General features: G+C 59.8%; 2 protein-coding genes across 5 annotated transcripts; one reads left to right on the forward strand and one right to left on the reverse strand.

The window, feature by feature from the left end:
* Positions 1–1,917: 1,917 nt before the first annotated feature.
* LOC111169864 (drebrin) lies at positions 1,918–15,834 on the forward strand. 4 transcript variants are annotated; one of them, XM_022564421.3, is made up of 15 exons: positions 1,926–2,131; positions 6,680–6,735; positions 7,315–7,427; positions 7,608–7,682; positions 7,762–7,908; positions 8,048–8,125; positions 8,363–8,514; positions 8,600–8,663; positions 11,907–11,966; positions 12,055–12,178; positions 12,941–13,078; positions 13,422–13,592; positions 13,977–14,638; positions 14,951–15,053; positions 15,233–15,834. In XM_022564421.3, the coding sequence occupies exons 1-15, from the start codon at positions 2,046–2,048 to the stop codon at positions 15,301–15,303; spliced, it is 2,100 nt and encodes a 699-aa protein (XP_022420129.2). In that variant the 5' UTR covers positions 1,926–2,045; the 3' UTR covers positions 15,304–15,834. The 4 variants fall into 4 exon arrangements, with proteins under 4 accessions (XP_022420130.2, XP_022420129.2, XP_089761218.1 ...); XM_022564422.2 differs by lacking the exon at positions 12,941–13,078 and having other exon boundaries at positions 1,918–2,131; XM_089905092.1 differs by lacking the exons at positions 1,926–2,131; positions 12,941–13,078 and adding an exon at positions 4,790–4,887.
* Positions 15,835–16,481: 647 nt separating this feature from the next.
* LOC149744002 (proline-rich protein 7) lies at positions 16,482–17,624 on the reverse strand. Its single transcript, XM_089905099.1, has 2 exons — positions 17,213–17,624; positions 16,482–16,989 (listed from the first exon to the last, which is right to left on the reverse strand). The coding sequence occupies exons 1-2, from the start codon at positions 17,622–17,624 to the stop codon at positions 16,592–16,594; spliced, it is 810 nt and encodes a 269-aa protein (XP_089761225.1). The 3' UTR covers positions 16,482–16,591.
* Positions 17,625–17,748: the final 124 nt, after the last annotated feature.

Here is a 17,748-nt window from a genome sequence, read left to right on the forward strand (position 1 = left end):
GGGAAGGAGACAGACTACAGATGTACAAATTATAGGATGATAATGATGTGGAGGGGTGAAGGGTAGGCTCCAGGGAGGGTGAGCAGGGAAACTTCTTGCTCCCCTGAAAATAGAGAAAACTGGGCATGGGGCATATGGGGACTCTGTACTATCTTTGTAATTTTTCTGTGAATTTCAAACTGTTCTAAAATTAAGTTTGTTTAAAAATATAGATGGCAAAGAGGTAAGAGTGGGTGTGGCTGGAGTTTGTAGGTGGCTGGGGGGAAGCAGGAATTTGAGGAAGGGAGAGCATGCAGGTAGGGCTTCTGTTTTTTGGATGTGAAATTGAGTGAGCAGGAGGCTGGGGAGGGGGCTTTGGGATGGGGAGATGAAAGGCATTCTGGGCTGGGAAAAGTCAAAGGAAGCAGGAAGGGACTGAGGCTGGAGATCCCTCTACCTACCGCTCCCAGGCACCCCTCAGCCCTGCTGTGGGGTCTTCCTCCCTCCCCGGAAATCCTACTGACTCTGCCTGGGACTTGCTCCAAGTGGGGGCCGTGGAGAAACTGCCAGGGCCAGGGGTCCATGGGCATAGTGGACGCAGAGAGTTCCCATGAAATGTATTGAGTTTTAAGAGGTTCTTCCCACCCCAAAGTGCTGGGACCCACTGCTGGAGATCAGTGCACACACTGCTCTCCTCCTCTTGGCCCAGCTGGTTACCCAACTCAGAACTCAGAGGCCCAGCCCCACCACCTCCCAGATTGGACCAGGTAAAGTTTGCTCAGGTTCTGTCACCTCCTCTGGGAGGACAGGGGTGGGAGGCTTTGTAGGTGGTGGTAAAGGCTTCTGAGAGCTGCAGAGGGTTTCAGGATTCCAGCTCAGACAGGAGCAGAGATGCTCCAGGAGGCCCTGGCAGTGGTGTCCACTTCCCCTCGAGGGACTCCTCTTAGGCCCCAGTGTTTTCTGTGTTCAGAGCTTTGGGAAATTAAGGTGCCAGGAAGCTGGCCCTGGAGTGTCCTTGGAGGAGCCCTGCCCTGAGAGTCTGGGGTTAGATTCCTCTGGGAGGCCTGAGGCTTGGGAGAGAAGGCAAAGGATCTCCTAGTCTGGCCCCACCTGAGAGGACTCAGGGGGCAGCTGGTAAGGGAGGGGTGCTCAGCATAGGGTAGGGCAGGGATGGGGTAGAGGTTGGCAATGTTGGGGTAAGGAGCTGAGAATGGTCTAGGAGGTAGGGATGGAGGGGTGTGGTTGGGAACAGGGATCAGAATGGGAATAGGGTAGGTTGGAAAGAGGAGGGTGCAGCTAGGGATGGGGTCTGATGAATGGGTAGTGGGTGTGTGCTAAGCATGGGGTTGGGAGTGGGGCTGGAGCTGGGAGGGGAAAGAAATGGGCTGGATTTGGGGATGAAGACAGCAGTGGACAGTGATGGGGATGGACTAGGAATGGGCCTTTCAGAGGTGGGGATGGGCTGCAGATGGGCCAGGGGTGGCTGGCACGGGAACTGGGTTGGGGCTGGAGGTTGGGATGGACCAGGGATAGGGGTGAGGCTGGGTGGAGATAAATTAAGGACGGAGTGGGGCTGGGCCGGATTGGAATGGAGTGGATTTGGGATTGGGACCGGGAGCTGGGAAGGAGAGGGATGAAGCTGGGCCTGGATAGGGATTGGAGAGGTGGGGACGGGGCTAGGTTTGTGGCTGGGGACACCACAGGTGAGAATTTGGGACACGGGAAGAATGGCCCCGTGCAGATGGGTATGCCCGCCCGGGCGCGGGGTGCAGGGACTGACGGCGAGGGGCGTGGGGGCGCCCCGGGGCAGGCCGGGAAGGGGGGGCGGGCCTCCCCTCTGCCGGGTCGGGGCGGCGCTAGGACCGAGCGCGCGGAGTGAGCGAGCCGGGCGGAGCCAGCGCCCCCCGCCCCCCGCCGGCCGGCTCCCCTCCCCCGGCCGCTGGCTCGCTCGGCTCGCAACGCTGCAGAGGCTCCGAGGCGGCGGCGGCGCGGCGACTCCCTCTTTCCCTCCCTCCTTCTCCGTCCGTCCGTGCGTCTGTCCGTTCGGCCTCGGTCCGGCCCGCAGCATGGCCGGCGTCAGCTTCAGCGGCCACCGCCTGGAGCTGCTGGCGGCGTACGAGGAGGTGATTCGGGAGGAGAGCGCGGCCGACTGGTGAGCCCCCGCCCCCGCCCCCCAGCCCCTTTGTCCCCGCGCCGCCGCGCCTTTGTTTCCACCCGGCCCAGTCGCCCCGCAGCCGGGAGGGAGGGGGAGACCCCGAAATGGTGCAGCGGCCCGGGAGGGCCAGGGAGGGGCTGCTTTTGTGCGCGCCGGGGGAGGGGCCGGGCCGGGCCAGGCGGGGCACCGGCGGGCCCCAAGCGCCCGGAGGCGGCCCCAGCCGCGCGGTGGGAACGGTGGCCGGACGCGGGCTGGAGAGACGCAGGGTCCAGATGTGTGGCCCGGGGCCTCCCGGCCTTGTGGAAGCCCATCGCCCGCCCCCTCCCCTTTGCCTCGGGCCGGGCGGACAGGTGTGCATGGGCGGCCAAGGGCACCTTTGCCACCTTTGAGCGGGCGAGGACGGGGCAGGGACCGAGCTAGCAGAGCCAGCGCAGCCTACCCGGCCCAACCCGGCCCCGGCCACAGCACAAAGGAAAGCTAGGGCGGGGGAGGAGCAGAGCGGGCTGGGGGCCGGGGCGCCCCGCCCACCGGGGGGCCTCTCGGAGTTGGGGTGTGATGGAAAGACGTTCATTGCCACAGGGCCACCGCCAAGTGACTCCTGTTCCCCTGAGGGGTCGAGGAGGAGGCAAGGATAAGTGCTCTCCTCGATGCCAAGGGGATTGCAGGGAGTAGGCAGCTGGGCTGGGACATGCCAAAGGAACTGAACTGCCTGCCTAGGGAGCCAGGTGGGGTCCCTGGGAGGAAGCCCCCAGGCGCACCACTCTGCAGGGAGTTCCCAGAGAAGGATGAGGGGGTGAGTGGATCCACTGAGCCCCTAGCCCGGTGGCCCAGGGGCAAGGGGCTCTCAGCTCCTCTGTGGGGGAGGAGCTGGGCTGCCCTCTCCTCCCTCCCCAGCTGTTGTCTCCCCCTAGGCTGTGGGAGGGGTTGGACCACCTGCTCTGGGACTGGAGTCCCCAGGGTGGCAGGAAAGCCAGGGGGTTTCACACTGCCCCATTCAGGAATCATCATCCTCCCAAGATACTCTTCTCCTGGGGCAGATGCCCATTCTGTTCCCTAGGGCTCTTCTCCCCTTGGCAGGCAGGAAACACAAAGTGAAGGCAGGTCTGAGGGACCTCACTTGGGCTGGCCTCACCCTCATGCTGGGAGGACACTGACCTGGGGGCTGGAGGAGGGGACAAGATGGCCAGGCATCCATGCCACAGTACTGCAGCACTGGCGGGCGGCCAGGCCTGGAGGGATGGACGCGGGAGACAAGCAAGCTCTCGTGTCCTGCGGGTCAGTCGCAGGAGAGGCCAGCACAGGCTAAGCGGGCAAGCGGCCCATCCGTTGTCCCAGCCCTGCCCCATGGGGACTGAGATCATGGGAGGAGTTCAGGGCAAGTGGCCGGCTTGGCCTGGTGGAGGAGCTGGCCTTGGGATATGGGCCATGCCTGGAGAGAGGCACAGCCCACCTCAGAACCCTTGCCGTCCAGTCTGGGGGTGCTGCCTGCCACCACCCCATTTACCCCTACCTTCCCAAAGGCAGAGCTCCCACAGCCACTGCTGGCCCACATCCTGCTCAGCAGAGGCCTGGGCTCCCACCACCCAGCAGCATCCATGTGGCCAAAGTGAGTTATTCATCACTGGCGTGCCTCACCCCTCCCCCACCCCAATCTGCGTTGTGTGTGGGACACACACAGATGTACACATGCACCGTCATACATACATACATTTGCTCACTCCCAAGGGCCGAGATAAACATTTGGTAGAAAGGATGTGAGGATCACCCTGCAGAAGGGGACATGAGGGCCCCCAGCACCTAGCACAGAGCTCCACAGGGGTACAGTGGAGTCTCAAGACTCAGGGGCAGACCCTGTACTCAGAGGCTGGAGGAGGGCGTCTTGGGTAAAATTGCTGTCTGGGCAAACGGGGCTTGGCACTTCCCTCCCTTACCTTGCCTCTGAGTGGGGAGTAGGGGTGGGGGAGTTCACTCCTAGGTGGCTCGCTCTGAAATGGACCGCTGCCCTGATGCTGGCAGCAGGGGACCCAGGAAGTCAGACTGTGTAGTGAAAAGAACTCGTGTTGTCCTGGATGTGATCCGACTCGCTATACATAGCCACACCAAGTCTCTGCTCCTCTCTGGTCCTCTTGAAAAGAGGAAAAGGGGATTGGGCTCAACCATACCTGGGATACCCAAGGCCCTTCCAGTTCTGATATCCTGAGAGTGTGATTGTCCTGAAGAATCCACCTGCCCTGAGCCCCCCATCCTCAGCTGACCCCAGGATCTCCCTGGAGCTGCTACATTCCAGCTCCCACCTCACCCCAGTCCACTTTCTCTGGCCAAGATGGTCCCACCTTCACGAAGCTTATAGTTCAGGACAGTGTCTGTCTCCAGGGGTTGGAGGTGGTGTAGATTCCTGCCCCCCTCCATCCTGATTCCTTGCAGTTTCACCAGCTCCCACCCACCCAAGGCTCAGGCCACCTCGAATGTGTTTGAGAAGCACTGGTGGTCTAGTGAGATCTGGGGCAGGCTCAGGTGCCTCTTCCTGTCCCTGCTGGAGTGTGGTAAGCGCTTTGGGGAGGTGCAGCGCAGGGCAGGGCTTCATGGGAGCTGGCATTGGGTCCCTGAGAGATTTCAGTCAGGGATGGGCATGGGGTGGAGGAACAGGTCTGGCCTCCCTGTGAAGGGAACCACATATGCAGAGGCTCCAGGTTGGGAAATATCCAGAACTGTGCTGGGAATCAGGGAGCCATCCAATGTGACCCGAGTGTATGGTATGGATACGGAGGTCTGGCTGGAAAGGCAGGTGGGCGGAGCTCAGGGTTGAAGGCCTGCTGAAACCTTTGAACTTAACTATGGTTTCCACCAGGTAAGGGCCAGGGCTGCAGCAGGAAAGGTGGCTGCAGGTGGGTAGGCAAGGAGTAAAGAATGGAAGGGGCAGGTTCCTGGGAGGAGCCAGGGTCCCTCAGAGAGCCTGGGAGAGGCTGACAAGTCACCCCAGGGAGGTGTGATGGCCAGAGCAGTGTCTGGGAACCAGGGTCTTGGAGTTCTACCTCAGTTTCTCATCTGTGGAATGGAGAAGGGAAGACCCTGCTTCTCTAAGGGCCTTTTGTTCCCAGTGGTGGGTTAGGGCAGCCAGACAGGTGGTGGGACAGCTGTGTTGAGAAGCAGCTGCCAGGACTGTAGCCTGGGCAACAGTTGGACCAGGAGCTCCCGGCCCCACAGCCCACCTGTGTCCCTTTCAGGAGGGAGGGATCCCGAGAAGCAGGGGGCTGGGGGCCCATTTGGCTCTGGCAGTGACTTGTGCTGACCTCATGGGGCTGGGCCTGGACCAGGCCCTCCCTGCTCCCTCCTTGCTCCGCCCTCCACCCTCCTCCCTCTCTCCCTTCCTCCCTCTTCTCTCCTCCCTCTTTCCTTCCCTCCCATTTCCCTTGCTCCTTCATTTTCTCTTCATCCCTTCACTTCCCTCCCTTCTCTTGTCTTCTCTGTCTGCCTCCTCTCCCTGCTCGCTTTCTCTTCTGCATCTCCCTGGTGCTCCTGCTTCCTTTCCTCCTAGCCCCCTACCTTGGCAGTAAGGAAAGGGGAGCTCGGGGGAGGGGCTGAGCCTCCTGCACCTCTGGTACATGACCTTTATTCCTGGCCCCAAGCCTGTCCTCCAAGTGGGTCCTGGGGAGGAGCTATCTCTGTCTTCCCTTCTGTGAAATGGATGCTGTGCCACTGCTACCTGTGTAGAAAAAGCTAGGGAGGAGGAGGAAGGAGGAAGGCTGCTAGGTCAGCTTTCTGCCAAAGCTGAGAGGGAAGGCAAGGCCAGCAGTCCCAAGAGGCCAGAGCCTCAGCTAGGGCGGAGGAGGCCTAGGGCTGGAAGGCTAGGAGAGCACATTCACCCAGGGGCCAGAGTCCAGGCAGGAGTGACCATGATGACCTCATCCCCATTTCAGAGAGACTGAGATTGAGACTGAGGGCGTGTCCCCTTGGGGTCCTTTGTGTTCAGGAGAATGCAGCTGGGGTGGGCCGGTCGCGTGCCAATTGCTGGGTTGCCATAGTTACCAGGGGATGCCCAGAGCTGAACAGCACCAGGTTCTCTCTCCCCATCCCCCTCGGTGTGGGGGGAGGGGCAGTGGGTACCGAGGCACGCGCCAGGTAGGTTCCTGGCAACGGCCAATGGGGATGAGGAGCGGTAGCCAGGGAACGGTAACCAAGGAACCGTCGCCTTGGAATCTCCATCTCACACCGCTGGCTGGGTTGCAGGCTGCTAGGGCCAGGGCTCTGAGGACGCAACACACTGGCTCACTGGAAGCAAGCGACTGGGCAGCGATTTCTTCCCCACTGCTTGCTCCCCACCTGACCCAGGCCTCCCTCCATCAGATCCCAGACTGTCCCTCACTGGGTTCCAGCCTGAAATGGTGCTTAGCCATTGTTGTCATGGTGACAAGGCTTAAGTGCTGGGCTGGAACCCCCCTCCTGTCCTGCCCCCTCTGTATCCCTCCTACCCCCGAGAGCCGTCTCCACCCAAAATTGGCTGCCTGGGCCCTGCCAGTTCTCCCAGCCACCCCTCCCTCTCCCCAGGGCTCTGTACACATATGAGGATGGCTCAGATGACCTCAAGCTTGCAGCGTCAGGAGGTAAGAATTCCAGCCATTCCTTTGCTTTCCTCTCCGCTCGCTCCTCCGGTTGTTTTCTTCCCCACCCGCCTGGCTCCAGGCCACCTCGCTGCCTTCATCCAGCAGACCCACACTTGTCTGGCCAAGTGTCCTTCCTGTGGTTATCCCTAAGATCCCCAGGGTGGGGAGGGAGGGAGACTTGTTTCCTGTTTGATTATGAGAAGACTGAGCCTCAGAGAGGGAGAGTGACTTGCCCGAAGTCACACAGCTAGGCGGGAACGGGCCTGGCAGGGATGGCCCAGATCACCCCACTTTCTTGAGAGCCCTAAAAGGTTTTATTTTACCTCAGTGGGTGCCAGCCCCACGTGAGACTTGATGTGTGAAGAACACTTCCTCAGTTCTTCCCCAAGGTCCTGGGGGATTCAGAGGCAAAGCTCACACCTGCCTGCTGCCTCTTTCACACCAACACAGAACTCTGGGACTTCCAGATCTCTGGCGGTGCCTGCAGAGCCCACAAGAAGAGTCTTTGCTTTGGGTTCCAGGCCCTTTGTGGGGGAGGGATTCAGGAGATGGCGCCTGACACCCTCCTGATTCCCCCAGATGGGGGCTTGCAGGAGCTCTCTGGCCACTTTGAGAACCAGAAGGTGATGTATGGCTTCTGCAGCGTCAAGGACTCCCAGGCTGCTCTGCCGAAATACGTGCTCATCAACTGGGTATGCAGCTATGGGCTGGGGAAGGGAGCCGAAGGCCCAAGAACGGTTATCCTCCATCCCACTCCACTCACTGACACTGCTGGAGAGAACCCCACTAGTCCCGGGAAGAGAGCCCTGGGCCTCAGCCTGCCGCCAACTCTTGTCCTTTCCCGACACCCCCTTTCGCTGGGTACTTTGCAGGTTGGCGAAGATGTGCCTGATGCCCGCAAATGTGCTTGTGCCAGCCACGTGGCTAAGGTGGCCGAGTTCTTCCAGGTGCGAGCAGGGTCAGGGCTTATGGGGGCGGTGGTGGGAGGGAGCCCTGCCGCCTGAACACGCCTTCTTCCTGCTGCAGGGCGTCGATGTGATCGTGAACGCCAGCAGTGTGGAAGACATAGATGCGGGCGCCATCGGGCAGCGGCTCTCCAACGGGCTGGCACGGCTTTCCAGCCCCGTGCTGCACCGACTGCGGCTGCGTGAGGATGAGAACGCCGAGCCGGTGGTCAGTGTGTGCCCCGGGCAGGCTGGCCCTGCCCAGGGCTCCGCCGTCCGGTTCCTCTCAGTCCTCACCCTTTGCGTGTGGGGGCTCCTGAGCACTCTGCCTGTGGGCTGCGCTCACGCCAGGCCGCTTGACTCTGCAGGGCACCACCTATCAGAAGACCGACGCAGCTGTGGAGATGAAGCGGATTAACCGCGAGCAGTTCTGGGAGCAGGCCAAGGTGTGGACCCTGACCCCGGCCTGCAGGCTGAGCTGCCGCTCCCTGTCCTGACCCCATGGGGTAGCTCTGCCTTCTCTCCCTAAGGGCCTCGCTTGCACAGCATGGCCCATCTTACGTGCTTCCCCTACTGAAAGAGCGAGCCCCTGAGTTCTCAGAACCCTGGGTTGGGGATGGGCTGGAGGGCTGGGGCGGGCCCCAGGCTCAGGGCCTGCACTGCCTTGGCACGGGGTGCTGCAGAAGGAGGAAGAGCTGAGGAAGGAGGAGGAGCGGAAGAAGGCTCTGGATGAGAGACTCCGGTTTGAGCAAGAGCGGATGGAGCAGGAGCGGCAGGAGCAGGAGGAGCGGGAGCGGCGCTACCGGGAGCGGGAGCAGCAGATCGAGGAGCACAGGTGCGCCCCGCCCCACCCCCGGGGTGCTGGGCCGTGGGCCCCACGTGGGCCCATCCTGAAGGCTTGCCTGCACCTCTCATTCCAGGAGGAAACAACAGACTTTAGAAGCAGAGGAGGCCAAGAGGCGGTTGAAGGAGCAGTCTATCTTTGTAAGTTCTTAGTCGGGGTTCCTGTCTCCTGCCCAGGGAAGCGAGGATGGTCCTCGTGTTCCTGGGCCTCTTGCGGGGGGAGTAAGTGTCTTGGGGACAGTGCTGGGCATTCTGGGTACCGCTGCATGGGCATGGGGTAGCATGCAGTGTCAGGCCTGGTACCCGATCATGTGAGGCTCTGTTCCCTGGCTGTGGAAAGAGACCTCCTTGGAGAAGCTAATACTCTAGACCGAAAGAGAAAATCTACCTTGACCCAGACCCTCACTGACCAGGCTCCTCCTGCCCCCGCCCAGCAGGGCCTGAGGGGCTCGAGGTGGATTAGACATGCTTCCTGCACTTATATGGGGCTCGAGGCCTGGTCCCCACGGCAAGAATACTGCAGAGCCATTGAATGGATCTGGGCTGGAGTTCTGAGCATCTACATACAAGTGTGTGTAGTGTCTCTTTGAGAACAGGTACTTGTTCCAGGGGTGCTGGCTGAACCTCCAAACACTGGGATGGCCCGTAGGGTCATCATGATTGACCCCTTCAAAATCACAGTGGAGTCAAATCTTCATGCTTTGAATTGAATTTTATACTTGAGAAATAGTTAAGATCGTTCAAAGCTGAGCATGGTAGAGTTTAGGACAGGAGGTGGGCAATAGTCGTCTGGACTGGGACTGTGTTGGGTAGCCGTTGGGCCATGGGGACTCAGACAGACTCCAAGGTCACACCCACAGGAGGCTGGGAGGGAGCTGGCAGGACAGCCCTGCCGGCACTGGCATGAATGGCTGTCATAGGTCATTCCACTCACGTTAGCCCCTGGGGGTGGAGAGGACGTGTGGTTAGTAAGCTGCAGCCTCATTCATTCAGCAAACCCTTGCCACCTGCCATGTGCCGGTGTGAGAAACATGGTGGAGAACAAGATGAACAAGGCTCTTTTACAATTAATTGATTAATTAGTTTATTTTTAATTGTGGCAAAGTGTACATAACATAAAACGTACCATCTTTACCATTTTTCAGTGTACAGTTCCGTGGTGTTAAGTGTATTTATATTGTACAGCCGTCACCACTGTTTATCTCCGGAATTTTCTTCATCTTCCCATACTGAATCTCTGTACCCATTAAACACTAACTCCCCACGGCCCCCTCCCCCAGCCCCTGGCAACTGCTTTCTGCTTTCTGTGTTTAAGAATGTGACTACTCAAAGTACCTTGTATGAATGGAATCATGCCGTTATTTTACCTTTTGTGACTGGCTTATTTCATTTAGCATAACATCTTCAAGGTTTATCCATGTGTCAGAATGTCTTTTCTTTTGAAAGCTGTTAATATTCCATTGTATGTGTATACCAGATTTTGTTCATCCATTCAGAGCAATTTCTTTTCGAAAAAGCTTGTTTTTATGGAAAATTTCACATATGTACACAAAAGTAGAAAGAATAGTATAGTGAACCCACTGAACTGATTGCTCATCTTCACCAATTACCAGTGTTTCAGGCAAAGGCTTACAGTGTCACATCATTATTTTATAGTCTCATCTGGCCCTTCAAGTGTGGCTCATGTGACAGTGACAGTAGGTGTTTTAGCAGGTCACTGTGGTTACCCTGCAACTTCAGGTCCTCTGAGGGAATTCCCACATGAGAAACTTTGGAATTTAGAAGTGCTTTACATTGGCTTAAGGAGCTATTCTGCTTTCTCTCTTCTGATAAGAATTGCATGCCTTATGTGAGTTCCCTTTTTGCCTGGGATGCCGGGGAGCTTCCATTTGTCTGAAGATGCTCAGGCATAGCAATGCTATTGACCTTTATGGTTAGTGCATTGATGTCTCTCTCCAACCCCAAGCTCTAATTTGTTTCAGTGTTTTGTTCACAGTGTTATGTAGTTAAGGTTTTTGTGGTAAGCTGCCTCTGGTCCTTTTTTTGAACAAGGCAGAGGAACTTAGCAAGGTTATACTAGGCAGGGGCAGCATAACAGCAAAGGCTGGTGGGATGTACATTTTGGGGGGAAGGCAAGGAGCCTTCCCCAATGACTGGAGCCCGCTGGGAAATTTGGGAGGAGAGAGCAAGGTCAGAGGAGGGGTTTAGACTTCATTCTGGAAGACACAAAGTGGCAGTTGGGGTGACAACCCTCTTGAGGCTTTTGGTGTGATGAGTTCAACTGAGGAAACAGGTATGAACTGAACCTTGGGCTGGCCACTCACACACATAAGTGAGTTCTTATCCTGTATTACCCACAGAGGGTGGGGAGATGATCCAGAAACAGGAAATTATGACGCAGTGTAATCTGTGGTGTATGCCTGGAACACCTCATGGGGACCCAGGGAAGGAAATGACCTGAATGGGCCAGGGACCCCTTCCCAAGGAGGCAGTGCCCAAGCTGAGGCCGGAAGCAGGAAGAGCTGGACCTGGGGTGGGGGTCGGGTACTTGGGGAGAGAGATTCGTCTCCCATGCCAAGGCACGGAGGTGGGAAGTTGTATGCATGTTCCAGGAACTGCAACTACCTCATGCTGAGGACTTTATGCCTACATCTCACAGGGTGTGGGCGAGTCAGGGTGGGAGGGGAGCGTTGTGAGAGGTGATGGACTAGATCAGGCAGGGAGAAGGGAACATGGGCCAAGCAAAGGGGCCCCACCTACCTTTACTCCTGTGGTTGCAATCTCAAAACAGCGAGTGAAGTGGACATGTGAAGGGCAGTAGGGAGTGGTGGGGACTGTGGTGAACTGGACAACACACGCCCTGTGGGCTGCTACAGTGCAGCTCTAGTCGATGGCTGCTTTGGGACACGCTGGCCTGTGTTGCCAGGGCTTCTGGCATTTCAAGAGAAACTGGAGACCCTGGTCTCAGTAAGAAAACCTGATTTTTAAGTGATGGCGACTAATTAACATTTTGAAAAGATCCTTTCAGGTCTGTAGAGAAGAAATGGGGGGAAAGAGAACAAGGAGGCAGGGGACTAATGAAGAAACCTCAGTCGTGATACCAAGATCCACGCAGCAGTGATGGAGGTGTGGTTGGCTAGGTGCTGGGGTAGGAGGTTCGAGAAAAGTTAGCTGCAAATCAGGGAGTGCTCCTGGGTGGCCCTGGGTGCCCAGGGGCCTATCTGGACTGGAGATGAGGTGGCTGAGGACCTTGCAGATAGAAGGTGCTGTGTGACTGGGTCGTGAAAGTGGTCCCAGATAGTGGAGGAAACATGGGGGCTGTAAGAAAGCCAAGAGCTCCCGTGGGAGTGGGGTGCTCAGAACACCTTCCCTTTTGGTTTCCAGGGTGACCAGCGGGATGAGGAGGAAGAGACCCAGATGAAGAAGTCAGAATCGGAGGTAGAGGTGAGAGCCAGGGGGACCAGACATCTGAGTTTGGTAGGGCTGCCTCAGTCGGGCCCCACCTGGCCTGACCCTTTCCATGTGCCCCCAGGAGGCAGCAGCCATTATTGCCCAGCGACCTGATAACCCACGGGAGTTCTTTAAGCAGCAGGAAAGAGTTGCATCGGCCTCCGCAGGCAGCTGTGATGTGTCCTCACCCTTCAACCACCGACCAGGTAGTCCCAGCTCCCACCCCCACCCAGTCCCCACTCCTCAGGTTTTGGCCTTGAGCCTCTTTGGGACCTTTCTTGGAAGGGAAACCTTGCCCAAGGACCCCTTGGAGAAGGCAAGGCCAGTCATCGAGTGTGCTTCCACCCGCCACCTCCAGGTGGCAGGGCTGAGAAGGGCTCGGGCAGGGTCAGTGTTGGGCCTGGGCTGAGCAATGGGCTGTGTTCGAGCCATCTGGGCATTTCACACAAGGGCTAAGGCATCCCCCTGGCTGCAAGGAGTAGCCCTGCTGGGGTTGAACTAGGTCTTATCTGAAGGGCTGTGGGTGCATGGGGAGTGGGCTCTTTCCCTGGTCCTGAGTTTGAGCAGCCTGGAGCCTGTACCCAGGGTTCCCTGTTTGGATTCTCCCTGTGCAGCTTCCACCTCTCCTTGAAGCCCCCTTCAGCTCCCTGTCTGCTGGTCTGTTTGCCCCTTCTGTGTGCTTGGCTCTGGGCTAGGGTTCCAGGGGTGGGGCAGGCTGTTCCGAGGCGTGGGCTGCCCTGAGGCTGGTTGCATTGTGGCGTAACAGGCTCTTTGCTGTGTGTGGCTGGTGTGGTGGAGTCATCTGTTGGCTTGAGGCTCTGGCCCAGCTTGGCTGAATGTGCGCCCTGGCTGAAGGCAGCTTGGACATCCAGGGCCAGCTTGGGGGTGGATGAGGCCTTGGGGTGGGGGTGGGGGAGACTGACCCTCTCTTGTCCTCTGTCTCTCTCTCTGTCTGTCTCTCTTGGCAGGTCGTCCGTACTGCCCTTTCATAAAGGCATCGGACAGTGGGCCTTCCTCCTCCTCCTCTTCCTCCTCCTCCCCTCCACGGACTCCCTTTCCCTATATCACCTGTCACCGCACCCCAAACCTCTCTTCCTCCCTCCCATGTAGGTAGCAGACCCCAGGCCTCCGTGGGGGGGGTAAGGAGGGCCCCCCGCTTCCCAGCAGCCCCCCTGCCCTCACTCCCCCAGCCTGACTGCTGACCTCTGGTGTTTGTCCCCAGAGCAGGTACCGCCTGCCTCTTTCCCCTGGCCCTGAAGGGACACTGGCCCTTAGGGGCCTGGCTTATAGGGTCTGGAGCTGTGGTCTGGCCCCTGGGGGGCCTGGGGAGCTCCCAGCCCCGACCCAGACTCTAGAGAGGAGGGGCTGGTCAGGCCCCAAGGTGGACAATCCTGGTTCCACCTGGCTCCCTGGCCCTTACTGACCAGCCTAGGGGTTTTTGTTCCACAGGCAGCCACCTGGACAGCCACCGGAGGATGGTGCCTACCCCCATCCCTGCCCGGAGCCCATCTGACTCCAGCATGGCCTCTACCCCTGTCACTGAGCAGATCGAGCGGGCCCTGGATGAGGTCACGTCCTCGCAGCCTCCACCACTGCCACCACCACCCCCAGCAGCCCAAGGTGTGTGAACGGCCCTAGCCCCTGGGCTGGGAACGCCAAATGGCCATGGTAACAACCCCCCAGGGATCTGGGCCAGCCTGTACTGCCCTGGAAGTGGCTGGGGCAGCGAGGAGCCCTGGTCAGACCTGCCCTCTTTGAACCTCAGTGTCTCCCTGGAGTGGGGATTGCACCTTCCTCCCAGGGCTGCTGAGAGGCTGAAAGACACTAGGTAAAGGGGCAGTGGGGCCCAGTGGGTGCTAGAAGGCACTCTGCATGGAAGTCTTAGTGGAGGCCTTCTTTCCCGGACTCCTCAGTGGGTGGGCAGGGTACTGTAGGGTGCCTGCCCAGGGCCTGCATCCTTTCCTGGGAGCTGATCACATGTCTCCTCCATCTGTGCTTTGACAGAGACCCAGGAACCCAGCCCCGGCCTGGATAGTGAAGAAACCAGCAAGGAAGCCAGAGCAGCAGACCCTCAGGCCTGGGCCAGTCCGCTGGAGGAGTCCCCTCGGGCACCAGAGCCTCCCCAGGGCCAAGGCAGCCCCACAGAGGACTTGATGTTCATGGCGTCTACAGAGCAGGCAGTCCTGGCTGCCCCTCTAGAGCCTGCCATGGCTGGAGCCTCTGCAGCTGACGCCCCAGCAGCTGATGCCGTTGCTGACACCAGTGCTGCCAACACCGTCACCCCTGCCGCTGCCAGCCTCATTGACCTATGGCCTGGCGATGGGGAAGGGGCCTCCGTACCCCAGGCTGAGCCTAGGGCCCCCACACCACCCTCAGGTGCCGAAGTCACTCTGGCAGAAGTGCCCCTGCTGGACGAGGTGGCTCGGGAGCCACTGCCGCCGGCTGGTGAAGGCAGTGCCAACCTTCTCAATTTTGATGAGCTGCCTGAGCCGCCAGCCACCTTCTGTGACCCAGGGGAGGAAGTAGAAGGGGAGCCCCTGGCTGCCCCCCAGGCTCCAACTCTGCCCTCAGCTCTAGAGGAGCTGGATCAGGAGCTGGAGCCGGAGCTGGAGCCAGAGCCCCAGCTGCTGACCAATGGCGAGACCACCCAGAAGGAGGGGACCCAGGTGGGGCTGGGGCTGCCTAATGGGAGGGGAAGTGGTCAGGGCTGGAGCAGGGGGCTGACCCTGCCTTCCTTAGGCTTGCAGCAGTACCTTGCCCCCTTTCTCTGTGACCCACATTGTTCGGGGGTGGGGGGGAAGCTGTATTTCATTCCCCCTCCCTGGGCCAGCTCTGCTTTTATTCCCAAGGCAGGCATCTGTGTTTGCCTGGCAACCGCCGATAGAATCGCTGGTTGCAGGGGAAACGTGCTCAGGCCTGGTAGGTCAGCCCTAGTCCTGCTGGGTGGGACCCAGTGACATGGAGCTTTTCTCCTACAGGCCAGTGAGGGGTATTTCAGCCAATCACAGGAGGAGGAGTTTGCCCAATCGGAAGAGCTGTGTGCAAAGCCTCCACCTTCGATGTTCTACAACAAGCCTCCAGGTAGTACTGGGATGGGTGATGGAGAAGAATTTGGGTGGCGGTGCTGTGTTCAAGTGTGGACAGGCAGCGCCCCCCTCCCCCCCCCCACACAGCTGGCACAGCTCCCCAGGGTTGGGAGGGACACAGGCATGGATCTGCTGGGCCATCTCCTTAACTCCCCTCCCTTCCCTACACCATAGAAATCGACATCACCTGCTGGGATGCAGACCCGGTACCAGAAGAGGAGGAGGGCTTCGAGGGTGGCGACTAGCGGTGATGCTTGCCCTCAGGCTGCCCTCGCCAAGGCCGCCCACCTGCGCTGGCCTCTGGCCAGACGGCCCGCAGTGCCTGCACTTGCAGCAGCTCCGCCTGGCACCCACTCTGGATTCCGGCCCTGGCCGGGGACTTGGCCGCTTCCCTACCCACAGGGCCCTACTTTTACAGCTTTTCTCTCTTTTTTAAAGTTGATAGGAGACTTGTACAGTTGACTGGTTTTCCTCCCGTTGGTAGTTGAGATGCTGTTGCAAATTCCATCCCCTTCCCACCCGGTCCAGATTGTAGCTCTTAGTCCTCCCTGCTCACTCAGCTGGCCGGGGTGGAGGCCTCACCCTGCTTGGGGCCTGGCGTGGGGGGAAGTTCTGGTGGGAAAATGTTCCCCCACCTCTTTTCCTAGTTTTCTGTTTCTTGGAAAAATATCACTTTGTATTCTCTGTCCAGGGCTTCAGATATTTTGCACGAATTTTAAAACATGGCAATAAATGGCTCGTGGGCTCTGGTTCCCTGGGACCCGCCCCCTCCCCCCTTCTCTTGACCCCTCCCAACCTGGTCCGAAGGAAGTAGCAGGCCCAGCTGGGGCCTCTCAGCTTCCTGGCCCTTTCCTGCCCCCTCCTGCTGGGCAGGTCCCAGGCTGGAGGCCCTAGGCGTGATTCAGGTCAGGGCTATGGGTGGCCCCTTTCCACCTCCTCCCTCTTTGCTTGGGTTCCTTTTTCACGTTCAGTAACTGTTTTTTGGAAAGCACAAACTTCTGTAACAGGTCGTGCTCATGTCTGTTAATAAAGAAATCCAGATCCCTTCGGGCCTGCTGCTCCGGGCCTCCAGGGGCTGATCTGGGGTGGACCGCCTGCCACGACCCCATTCCCAACTCTTCCCACTTCCAAGGCTGCAGGGGGCGCCCTCGCCAAGACCTCAAGGGCAAGGAAGGTGGGGTATGAGGCTCCCTGGGGAACCGGCCAGTGGTTTGAAGCAGGCGGACCTCAGGTTTAGTTCTACACCCTCAGGCCGGTTTGTAGCTGAAAGGCGCAACAAGGTTCGGTCCCGATAAGGCCGGGCACACCTGGCCGCCAGAACCTTGGGTGCAAGCAGTGGGTGCCCCCTCCGCTTGTACCAAACCAGATCACACACCTTTTATTATCCTCAAAATGTAACAAACGGGGTAAGAAATCCCTCCCTCCCGCCCCACCCCACCCCACCCCCCACCTCCGCAGTCCAAGGGAAGCGTTTAAAAAGCCCCGCAATCAGGCCAGGAGTCCGCGGGTGGGGCCCGGGACGCCGGGCGCCCTCTATACGGCTGTAGTCCTCCCGAACAAGGGGATGGAGACCGGCAGGCGCCAAGCTCCGTGCTCCAGTGGCTCTCGGCTGCTGAGCTCTGAGTCGGTCCAGCTGGGGAAGACCCGACGGCTGCGGTCCGCCTGCAGGCAGAGCGCAGGGCAGGGCGGCGCGGGCCGCGGGGCACTGGGCAGGTGCAGCGCCGACGTGTAGCCCCGGTCCAGGAAGAGCGGCTTGTAGCTGGGCGGCGGCTGCTCCTGTTTCTCCGCGCTGTCGCGGCGGCTCAGAAAGGGCGTGACAATCTTGCGATAGAGGCCGCGCGTGTCCGTGAGCACCTCGCTGTAGGGCGGCGGCGGCTCGGCCATCAGCACCGCCTCTTCGTAGCATGGTGGCTTGGACGTGTCCGATTCCGCTGCGAAGTGGGAAGCGGTCCGAGGACGTGAGGCTCTCCGTCCTCAGCCTCCCGCAGAGGCCTTGGCCAGCCGCCAACCCCAGACCCAGCCCGCTCCCTCCTCCTAGCTTCTCAAGGAGGCTGTCCTATGGAAGCCCCGCGGGTAAGCAGCGAGCCCGCCCCCTGACGAGGCCTCGCCCACCCTAGTAACCCAGGCTGCCCTCTGGCGGAGGTCGGTACTTACCTTGGCGCGGGTAGCTCCACGGCCGCGGCGGTACTGATAGGTGCTGCGGCGGTGGGTGCGGAAGCGCGTGGTGGTGTGCGTGCGGGTGCGCGTGCGGCTGCGCGGGCCCGTGGTGCAGCATCGGGTGCACGTGCACGTGCTGGTGGGCGTGCGCCGGCGCCTCGAGACGGCCGCGGTGAGGTGGTGGCGGGGGCGCCAGGCCGGGGGGGCTCCCGGCCTGGCTGCCCTCGAGCTCAAGGGGCTCCAGCTCAAGCGCGCGCAGATTCTGCTCACGCAGCCGCTCCTCCTGGCGCCGTTTGAGGCGGCGGCGCAGGAAGCTGCAGAAGCAGCAGAGTAGGACGATGAGACCCCAGATGAGCCAGAAACCGGCAAAGCACGTGAGGAACGTGTAGGTGCCCTGGGACATAACCATGGCGGCGGCGCGGGCGGCGGGTCCTCGGCTGTTTCACTGGACAATGGGCTCCTCGACGTGGCCCCGGGCCCGCGCCAAGCTCCCAGATGCCTCCAGCGTCACTCGGGGACCCGCGGCCGGGGGC

Source organism: Delphinapterus leucas, unplaced genomic scaffold, assembly GCF_059928025.1.
Source record: "Delphinapterus leucas isolate spDelLeu-1000000601 "Yukka" unplaced genomic scaffold, BTC_Dleu_Yukka2 spDelLeu_asBTCV2_sq25, whole genome shotgun sequence".
In the NCBI taxonomy this organism is placed as follows: Eukaryota; Metazoa; Chordata; class Mammalia; order Artiodactyla; family Monodontidae; genus Delphinapterus; species Delphinapterus leucas.

Coding starts and splice junctions, on each gene's coding strand:
- LOC149744002 (XM_089905099.1), bottom strand. CDS start 17,624: ATGGTTATGTCCCAGGGCACCTACACGTTCCTCACGTGCTTTGCCGGT. Junction 16,990..17,212: donor GTGGAGCTACCCGCGCCAAG/GTAAGTACCGAC, acceptor CCCACTTCGCAG/CGGAATCGGACACGTCCAAG.
- LOC111169864 (XM_022564421.3), top strand. CDS start 2,046: ATGGCCGGCGTCAGCTTCAGCGGCCACCGCCTGGAGCTGCTGGCGGCG. Junction 7,909..8,047: donor ATGAGAACGCCGAGCCGGTG/GTCAGTGTGTGC, acceptor TTGACTCTGCAG/GGCACCACCTATCAGAAGAC. Junction 13,079..13,421: donor CCTCTCTTCCTCCCTCCCAT/GTAGGTAGCAGA, acceptor TTTGTTCCACAG/GCAGCCACCTGGACAGCCAC.